Source organism: Corvus cornix, chromosome 11 (genome assembly GCF_000738735.6).
Source record: "Corvus cornix cornix isolate S_Up_H32 chromosome 11, ASM73873v5, whole genome shotgun sequence".
Taxonomy (NCBI): Eukaryota; Metazoa; Chordata; class Aves; order Passeriformes; family Corvidae; genus Corvus; species Corvus cornix.
Window position 1 is genome coordinate 1,388,627 of NC_046341.1, and position 10,203 is coordinate 1,398,829.

The 10,203-nt window shown below is 57.1% G+C and overlaps 1 protein-coding gene across 4 annotated transcripts in view; it reads right to left on the reverse strand.

The window, feature by feature from the left end:
- ACSF3 (acyl-CoA synthetase family member 3) overlaps positions 1 to 7,791 on the reverse strand; it is a 51,550-nt gene extending 43,759 nt beyond the window's left edge. For 2 of the 4 annotated variants that reach the window (XM_039558343.1, XM_039558344.1), the window contains exons 1-3: positions 7,489 to 7,657; positions 4,386 to 5,107; positions 2,824 to 2,979 (exon numbers count right to left, since the gene is read on the reverse strand). In XM_039558343.1, coding sequence (XP_039414277.1) covers positions 2,824 to 2,979; positions 4,386 to 5,107; positions 7,489 to 7,624 — 1,014 coding nt within the window. In that variant the 5' untranslated portion in view covers positions 7,625 to 7,657. The other 2 variants (XM_039558345.1, XM_019288327.2) reach the window with 2 other exon arrangements.
- Between the last annotated feature and the right edge of the window lie 2,412 nt (positions 7,792 to 10,203).

Sequence of the window (10,203 nt, forward strand, 5' to 3'; positions counted from 1 at the left end):
CGCTTGAGGCACCTCAGCACACTTTAATGAGTCCTCGTGGCCCCAGCAGTAGCCACAGACATCACATGCTGTTTTAGTGAGGGGAAGGATGTTGGTCAGGACACCAGGGCTACTCCACAGCCCTGATTTTTAACCTTTCCTTGGACAGCTCCCAAAAACAGACGTAAAGGTCTGAAAGCTGCCACCTCCTAGCCCTGCACCACAGGGAACGACAAGCGAGCCGTGGTCTGGGGCTGGGAATGTCTTCTCAGGGAAAAAAAAGAGCATTATTCCCACCACCAAAACCAGACTGCCATCTGTATCCACGACTATAAGGCACGCCGCAAATTATGTAATTTAATAAACACTGTAATAATAAAGTATTTATTTTGTATAATGAAGTGTTAGTGATTAGAAACCAAACACACATCGGGCGTGCTGCTGCGGTTTCTCTTGAACCTTTGCCAGTATCACTCAAGGCTAAATATGTCTGCAGCAGGTTGAGAGTAAGTTCCTCGCCTTGTTTTGATCAGCCTGTCAAGTGTTTTAGCTGCCAGTCGAGTTTCTTTATATCACACTATAATTGGCTGCTTTCTCAAGGTGCAGCCAAGGAAAAAAGCACACGGCAAAACTCGGCCTCCTTTGGCAAAATCCTCCACTGCTGCTTTGCTGAAAGCTGATTTCAGTAGCAAAGGGCACTTTGTAAACAGCTGGTGAAAATAGAGTGGAACTGAAAGCCAGCTTGCAATAAACTCCAGGAGAAAGCCTTATTTACCCTCCCGTGCTCGCCTTGCAATGTCCATCAAACCACTTGCAGCTCCCAGGGGAGATCCTCGGGAAAATAAAGGGAATAAAAGAAACCCGAGAAGCAAATGCCGTCCTTCCTTCGGAGCCCCCTGCACCTGAGAGCCCCGCCCAAGGCGTGGTGCCCTCACCAGCCGCCCTCCCTGCCCAGGTTCAGCTCCAGGGCCAAGCGGCCACCCCGGCGCTGTCCCCACGTGTCCCTGGTGTCCCATCTGGGGAAAGCTTTGATCAGAGCAGGCAGGACGGGGGTCCCGCTCCCCCGATCCCGACCCCATCCCTCAACGTCAGCTCATTGATTTGCAGATGTCGGGAGAGAGCAGAGGAAAACAGGAGGGTACGAGGGAGCATCAATCACCGGTGGCACAGGATGTGGAGCACCGCGCCCTCCAGAGGCTTTGCTCCAGCCTCTCAGCGCCGGCCCCGCCTCTCACCGGCACCTCCGGCGCTGCTCCGGCACAGCCCTGCTGCACCCCGAGCCTTTGGGGTCACCCGAAAGTCGGGGAAGATAATTTGGCAGCGACCATTGAGGTGAAAGAGCAGCCGGGGACCTTCCTGCCTTCTACCACAGCATCCACTCGCTCTCGTGAAGTGCAGAGCTGCCCCTCTGGGGTTCTGGGGCTGTCCCCCCAAAAAGGATCAGTGCTCAGGTGTCAGAGGCATCCTGAGAGAAAAAAGGAAGTGTGCATTTTCTGTGGCTGCTGCTCTGAGAAGCAGAAACGAGCCAGGAAGAATCACCCGGCCCTGCAGTCGCTCCAGTCGGAGCTGGGCCCGCTCTCACCTGGCAGCAGCACTGCCAGAAGCTTCCAGGTGTATCCCACACCTGTGCACTTTGTCCTTTCTATGGGACAAGCCTTCCCAGCATGAGGATAAACACAGACAGGGAGAGCAGCCTGGGGAGTTACCCAGCACAGGCTTTCCTGCAGTGACAACACACTTCTGTTTCCTCTCTGCTCAGAGTGGCAGCAGCACCTGAAAACCCAGCTGTCCCTTAACAGTGACCCTGCAGACACCACCCAGGACACTGGGAGACGTGGATGGATGGTGCTGCATCCCAGGGGCTGGGAAATGCAGAACCTCTTCCACCTTTACTGCTGCTTGTCCCTTTCCTTCCCCTCTTTCCATCGTGTGCCACTGCTGCAGGGAACAAAGGAGACGCAGAACACTGGCACTGGGGTTTCCTGGCTCAGACAGAAAAGGACACTGTAAATGCATCATTCCAGTAAGGATCCCCTCCTGCCACCTTTCCTAAAAGCTGCAAGGAGGTCTGGATCTGCAAACTCTCTCTCACATCACAGAGCCCAACCCGACAGCTCTCTTAACTCTTGTTTTTCCACAGAGGAAGAGCCATCTTTCCATGCAAGTGAGGAAAACCAGGATTTCCCTTACCTGGGCAGCAAAAACCTCAGAAGGCTGCGTTCTGTTGTGTAATGCAATACAGAACACTACGGATGTAGGACTGGAAGGGGCTGCCCAGGGAGGTGGTGGAGGCCCTGTCCCTGGAGATGTCCAAGGAATGACGGGACATGGCACTCAGTGCTCTGGGCTGGGTGACAACGTGGGGATTGGTCACAGGGTGGGTTGGTGAGCTTGGAGGTCTTTTCCAACCTCAGAAATTCTGGGATTCTGGGAAATGCAAGCCACTAAAAAAAATCAACCAGCACCACACCACTAACACACAAGAGAGAATCCAGTACTTCCACCTTTCCTGGCACTAAAAAAAAATCCACAACCCTAATTCTTGATGGAAATGCTCTCAGTGGGTACAAAGAGAGGTCCACCCACCCCCAGCCAGACCCCTCAGCCCAGGGCTGGGAGGGGCAGCGCAGCATTCCAATTCCAACATCACACTTCCACAAGCTGCACCCTCTGGAACAGCACATTTACCCTGGGCCGAGCACCCAACCAACGCCACCCTTTGTTGTGAACCACGCATGGGCAGCGGCTGAGGGGGCTGGAGTTCTTTAGGAACGAATTCCCATAGGTGCTCTAACTGCAGTGCCCGGGTCCTGCCGCTGGATTCCAGCATCCCCCCGGGCTCACCGTCTGCGCGCTGAATTCCGGGAACATGACGCACGTGGCTCCCACCCAGAGCGGGCACAGCAGCTTATTGATCACCCCGTGGACGTGGTGCAGAGGCAGCACGTGCAGGATCACATCCTCCTTCTTCCACTCCCATTTTTCAACCAGCCCCGTGGTCTGCAGAAGAAAACAAACAGCGTGGCCTTAGGGCAGGAGGAAAGATTCTCCCGTGGTATTCCTGAAGTGTTCAGGCCCCAAATTCCCCAGCAGGAATCCCCGGCCTGCCTGGGCACAAAATCTTTCCTTCAGGATCAGCATGAGAAAAATTCCCACCACAACAGCAGAACACAAGAGGAACCCCTTCAGCATCCTGTCAGGATGTGTCTTTAAACCAGCAAAGCCCTTCTTGTTACTGAGAAATATCAACAATGATTTTAAGTAGGACATACACGAATATTAATCTGCTGCTGCACGTACAGATTTGGCAGAAATAGTAATCAAAAAGCTGATTTTCCCAGAATTCTGTTGCCATGGTTTGGACACTGATGACATCAGGCTTTTAGCACCTGTAAGGGATAATCAGCAGGAGCAGGAAATTGCTGATAAACAGAAAGTAGGTTTCATGTTAGTAAAAAATATGTGAGTAGCAAGCTTCCAAAACACTCTGCTCTGAAGGGATAATTATCTGAAGGGATAATTATCAGGTTTCTGGGTCAACAATGCCCTTCAGAGCCCAGCACTGGCAATTGCAAAGCTTATTTCCAGCCACCTAAAAATAAGAAAAGCATCTGAACAGTGGAATTTGGTCGTGTCTCTCACAGCCCTCCTCCACAGGGCAGGGAGCAGCTTTTAGGCTTCCTGCTGGACAGCACAAAGGATGGGGACTGCTCAGGCCATCCCCCAAATAATCAGCATATTTGTAAGGGAACAGATTCTTTGCCCAATATAGCCAAGGCATGGCTCTATCCGTCAAGGCCTTCATTCCTCTCGGGACACTGCGGTATCCGAGCACCCTGAGCACCGTCAGCTCTCGGAGGCATCCCTGCCTTCCCTGCCCTCTCTCCCTAATGGCAGGAGTCTGGCAGTTGCAGGCACTGATAACCAAGTGGTGAGGTAGTCAGCAGGCTTATTCAAACTTTTAATTCCTTTTGGCTCTGAGAGCTAATGGATTTTTTGCCTTGGGGATACAGAGCTGAATAATGCACAGGCTTCACACAGCACTGGGCAGGGCTAAGATATTTTCCAATTAGGAGCAAAGATTCTCCCCTAGTGACAGGGTAGAAAAGCAATCTGCAAAGAAATCAGGTTTTTTACTGCAGGTTTCATCCCTTCTGCTTTCCAGGAAAGCAGGGAGGAGAATCCACCTGCCTTGGGATGCAGCTGCAGCATGAACAGGCCATGGTTTAGAGCCTCACGTGCTGCTGTGCGTTCACCTTCCCAGTGTGGAGGATTCCAGAGCTGCAGCCCCGCAGCTCTCTGCAGGAATTTGGGAATGTGAAGGTGTGTTTGTAACCCCAAATCCCCCCCAGATTCCAAGGCTTTGTACCTTGGCACGAGCTCGGCAGAGGGGCAGCAGCACTCACCACAGCCTGCACGTTCTCATGGGTGCTGAGGACACCCTTGGGCCTCCCCGTTGTCCCGCTGGTGTAGATGATCATGGCTCCTCTGTCCTTCCACGAGGAACAGCTCGACAAGGGCCCCTCCTCCATGGCTGCAGGGCTCGTGGATCCATCACCACCAGACCTGGGAAGTGGCAGCACTGGGACTCCCAGTTTCTTGGCACTGGGGGTTATTTTCCCCACGAACTCTTCGGCAGCGATGAGCAGAGCGCTCTGGGAATCCTGGATCACGTATTCCAGCTCCGGCACAGGGTGTTTCCTGTACAGGGGCACCGCTATGCCCCCGCTCATCCACGAAGCCCACTGGGCCACCACGTATGAGGCATCATTGGGGCACAGAAACGAGATCCTCTCTTCCCTCAGGTCCCTGCTGGGGCACTTCAGGACCCTGCAGATCTCCTGGGATAAGCGGAGGCTCCGGCTGAGCAGGTCCCTGTACGTGTGCTCCCCGTTCTGGTCAACGATGGCCACTTTGTCACCAAAAGCCAGAGCCCTGGTGAACACAGGGGTGATGCCACTGCTGTAGGTGGCCCAGGCTGTGTGCAGAGCCCTGTGGGGACAGCCAACCCTCTTCCCATCCCATCTGCAGCGGGACAGGTCCCGGAGGAGGCAGCAGAGGGGCCGGCACACCTGGGGGAAGAGCAGGGGGAGCAGCATCCTGCCAGCACGGCTGGGCTGAAGCGATTCTGCAGAAAGCAATTATGGGAGCTGATAAGTACGGGCAGGGATTACCCAGGGGGTTATTCCCACCCAGGGAGAGTGGCAGCCTTCATTTGAATAATATCTGCTGTATAATTTATGTCCCTGCCTCAGAGTGCCACATCCTGGGCAGTCTGAGCATCCCTGGGTCCTGCGACGATGGAACAGAAGGAAGAGACCCTTCCCTGCACAGCCTCCAATCCCTACAGTCCAGCTAATTTAAATGATGAGCCAGTTTTCATAGAATCCCGGAATGGTTTAGATTGGAAGGGACCTCAAAGCCCAGTTCCATTCCCTGCCATGGGCAGGGACACCTTCCACTATCCCAGGCTGCTGGCAGGCAGGGGGTGGAACGAGATGAGCTTTAAGGTCCTTTCCAACCCAAACCATTCCATGATTCTGTGAAGAATCCTAAATCCCTCTGCACAGCCTGGAGCATCCTCTCCAGACAGCACTGGGGAGCAGAGAGGAGAGAACAGGGTGGTGGCAGGAGAGAGAGGGATCTGCTGCCCAGAATCCAATCAGCACCAAAACATCCCCAGAGAGGTTCCATGACAAGAGGAAACAGCCAAAGGATGACAAGTTCTCACTCTCCGACAGCGCCCATGACACCTCCTTGACGAAGGCAATAACAACCTGATTTTTACCCTTTTCTTGCTAAATGCCTATTAGGGCAGCAGCTCAGCTCAAAGAGCCTCCCAGCCCAGCTTCCCACTGCAGGGAAGAGCTGGAACCAAGGGGATCCAGCCCAGCAGCTCCCCAGGGAAGAGCTGACCAGGGCTGCCCCCAGCTCAGGCTGCACAAGTGTTTATTTTCGTGAGCCCTGCGGTCTCTCCCCTCCACCTTCGGAGCATTTCCCCACCCAGACACTGGCCCTGCTCAGATTTTCTTTTGCAAATCAACCTCAATTTCTGCTTCTGCAAAACAAGCTTGTGATTTAGGGTGGAAACATCTGGGGGAGCACAGTGGCTTCAAGCCCAGAGCGGGGTGACCGTGGGAACTCCTGACATTTGCCACCAGCATGGAAAAAAACAAAGCAGGTCACGGCAGAGCTCGTGTGACGCCTTTGCACTGCTCTGGAGAGACTAAAGTGTAAAAACCCGACCTAATTCACAGCCTAAACTGAACCCGTGGCCATGGCAAGGTGTGAATGCCCTGAGCAGTAGGAGGGACATGAACTGGAAGCTGTGTTTTCCCAGGATGAGCGTGGCTGACGCTCTCAGTGCTCCCACTGTTCCTCCAGCTCCTTCCAAAAACCCCATTCCCACCAGCCTGTATTTAATTAACGAATTAACGAACAGCAGCCCCTTCAGCCAGGCCTGGGAATGATGGATTTCAGAGAGCTGGGGTGATGGTGCGTGCACACACTTGGGACAAGGGGAAGCAAATCCGGCAGGGGCTGTTTCCCATCCCCTCCCAGTGCTCAGGGATAACTGCTGCCACCAGCTCTGGCACAGCACACCCGGAAACAAAGTTTGTCCCTAGAGCTCATGGGAAGATGGCGGCAGTGCAGAGTTGTGGCTCTGCTGCCTCGGAAGGGAAGGTTCAAACCCCCCTGGGAAGGGAAAATCCAAGCCCTCATCGTCCTGCGACTGAGGAATTCAAAGCAGCTGGAGGGCTCTCCCCAGCTCCCAGCACAACAAAACCAGTGCGAACTGCGAGCTGACCCACTGCACACACCTGTCCCCTTTGTGCCATCGCCCTCTGCACTTTCTGAGGACAAAGGCCACAAAACGCATCTCCTGGAGTAAAATGATCCTTGGAATTACTCTGAGCTATTCCAAACTGGGTTGTTATGGGAATAATCATCGCTCCAGCTGTGAGCAGTGCACAGCTGACCTGCAGGATCCCACCCCTTCCTCATCCACAGGCATGTGAATACAGAGGGATTCCCGGCTGTTCCTACAGCAGATGTAAAAAAACAGAGATGTAAAAATTACTTTGTTTTTAGAAAATAATTTTAAAATACTGTATTCTTAGAAAATCATAAAGTAACTAAGAGAAAGAGACTTGGAAAAGGTTTCAAATAATGGCCGAGATGCTGACTGTCCTTCCCTTCTCACAAAACAAAAACTGGGGAAAGGTTTGGATTGGAAAGGACCTTAAAGCCCATCCAGTCCCATCTTCCACTATCCCAGGCTGCTCCAAGCCCCAGTGTCCCAGCCTGGCCTTGGACAATTCCAGGGATCCAGGGGCAGCCACAGCTTCTCTGGGCACCCTGTGCCAGGGCCTGCCCACCCTCACAGGGCTTTATTCTATTCTCATTCCAGAGCTGATTCCCACCCTCCAGCTCTCTGCCCGCAGCCTACTCACGGCACGTCCCAGAGCACGAATAAGAAAAAACCTCGCCCCGCCATTCCCGAGGTACCGCGGGCACGGACGCGGCCCCGCCGCGGGCCCCGCAGCCAGCGGGTCCCACAGAGAAGGAGAGCCGGGTCCGAGTGCACCGGGCCGAGGGCAGCAGGTCCCGGCTCGCCCTGGCTTTGGGGCCATCCCGGGGCCATCCCGGCCCCGCCGCCTCCCGCAGCCCCGCGGGGCCTCACCTGCCGCCGGGGGACCGGTCCGGCCGCGAACAGCTCCGGCGGGAACGTGGCGCCGCGACCCGAACGTTCCGCACACGAATGTTCTGCCGCCGCTACCCCGCACCTGGTTTGTGGGGATTTGGCCCCAAACCGCCCACGGGGGCGGGGCCGGGACGCCGCGGGGCCTACTGTCCCTGCAGCCCCCTGGAGTGTCACCTCGGATGTCACGGCGGGCACGGGTGTCGCCGTGGAGCTGCACATCTACCCCGCGGGCCCTGGGGCCATGAGCCCCGTGTGCAGGATTTTGGGACCTGGGCAGGGTTCAGGGGTGGCCAGGACTCGTGGAACCTTCACGGTGTGGACAGCACACAGACACCTTGGGGACACACAGACACCTTGGGGACACACAGACATCTTAGGGACACACAGACACCATGGGGACACACAGACATCCCGGGGATGCCCAGAGGTGCCCGTGGTGGCACATGGCACGTCCCTCCCAGGCCTGGCTCCCGCGCTGGAGCCGTGTTTTTCCGGCCGTGCGCGGCGGGCCGTGAAGCGGCACGGCCGGGGTGACCCCCACCCACTCCCCAGGTGTGTTTCCACCGGGGCCGCGGCCCACGGGGTGCAGCGGGGTGGGAGCGGAAACGGGGCTGGGATCCCAGCGCCGGTGGGGAGAGCACCCAACGCTCCGCACAGCCCCGCTCCCGGAGCACCATGGCACAGCTCTGTCCTCATGGCACAGCTCCCTCCTCATGGCACAGCTCCGTCCTCATGGCACAGCTCTGTCCTCATGGCACAGCTCCCTCCTCATGGCACAGCTCCTTCCTCATGGCACGGCTCCCCATGGCACAGCTCCCCATGGCACAACTCTTGCACAGTCACACAGCTCGCCAGCGGATGCATTGCACGGCTCCCTCCCCATTTCACCGTGGTTCCCTCTCCGTCACACGCCTCCCTCCTCGTTTCATGGTTCCCCATCACAACCTCTGTCGCCATTTCATGCCTGCCCATTTCCCTCCTCCCCGCTGCATGACTGCCATCCCACGTCTCTCTCCCCATGGCACAGCTCCCTTCCCACTCCATCCCCTTTTCTCATGTCCCCTCAGCATTTCTCAGCTGTGGCAAAGCTCCCTCCCTGTAGCACGGCCCTATCCCCATTTCCTCCCCCCTGCACGCTTCCCCATCACACCCCTCCTTCCCCAGTCCCTCCCCATCGCACGGCTGCGTCCCCACAGCACAGCTCTCACCCCCCTCCCCATTTTACCCCCCAATCTCTCCCCCCACCACCCGCCTGCCCCGTGCAGAGCTGCTGCAGGAGGCTCCCAGCAGCGCCGGGTCGGCCCCGGTGCCAGCGGCGTCGCTGCAGAGGGCTCAGGGCAGCCCTGCAGGTGTGCCCAGCACCCACCCCGGCCCTGCCACCGCCACTGGCATGCTCCACATGTCTGTCACCAGCCTCCCCCAGGCCCCTGCAGGGATTAACCCCCTCCCCAGGGTGCCAGCGGGGTGCCAACGCCTCCGTGGTGGTCCAGGAACTGCTGGGCACAGGGTGCACGTGGTGGGGACAGAGCTGGGACATCCAAGGGTGTGCCAGGAGCGGCCCCATGGGGGTGACAGGGCCGTGCTCCCCCCGTGGTGGCAGGCGGCGGGGCCAGCTGGCCACGTGCTCAGCAGATGTCACCCCGAGCCACCCTCTGCCGCTCCGGCCCCCAGCACCTGGTGCCCACCGGCCATCTGGAGCCGGCCACATCCCCGGAGATGATGCTCAGCCCTGGCCACTGCCGCCCATCTGGGGGTTCCAGAGCTGGGAGGGAGGGAGGGAGGGAGCTGCTCCCCGACTGCATCGAGGAGGGGTCAGTCCAGATGTGCCAGCACAGCTGGGAGCAAAGCTGAGACCCGGGTGTAACACAGCCCTGGCCGCCTAAGGAGCCCTGGCCTAAGGCCTCAGCTGCTGCCATGGTCCCCAGGGCACTGGACTGTCCCCAAGCTGCCACCATGCATTCTCACATCCCTCCCAGCCGGGTGTGAGCCCCACAGCCTGCGCTGGCGGGAGGGTTTTCCGCCTGCTCTGCCTGCCTTGCTCAGCTCGGTGATTAATTGTGGATCCAGCAGAAAGCTTTTATTGCGCTGGAGTTTACTTGTGGCACATCCGTATTTATTAAAGGAAAAAAGGAGAGTAATTGCTGGGGTGGTGTAAACACCACAAACACCGCCGGGCTGTGGGAAAGCTCAGGCTGACGGCGAGTTCATCCCAGTGCTCTGTGGTGGGATGGGATGGGATGGGATGGGATGGGATGGGATGGGATGGGGGCACTGGCAGCTTCCACTGTGGTGCTGCTTGGAGTGAAGATGCAGCACAGCAAGGTGGGAGCCTGTCCATCCCCGCTGGGACACCCCAAAACCATGGGAAGTGTGTCCCTGTCCCCATCCTGCCCCAGCCCACGGAGGGACAGAGCCGGAGCAGAGTCGGGGTCCCCGCTGGCTGCCCAGGAGGGTGCTGTAAACAAGGGGCAGTGAAATGTTTGATCTCCATCCATCTGCTGGCCCCTAATCCCCCACTC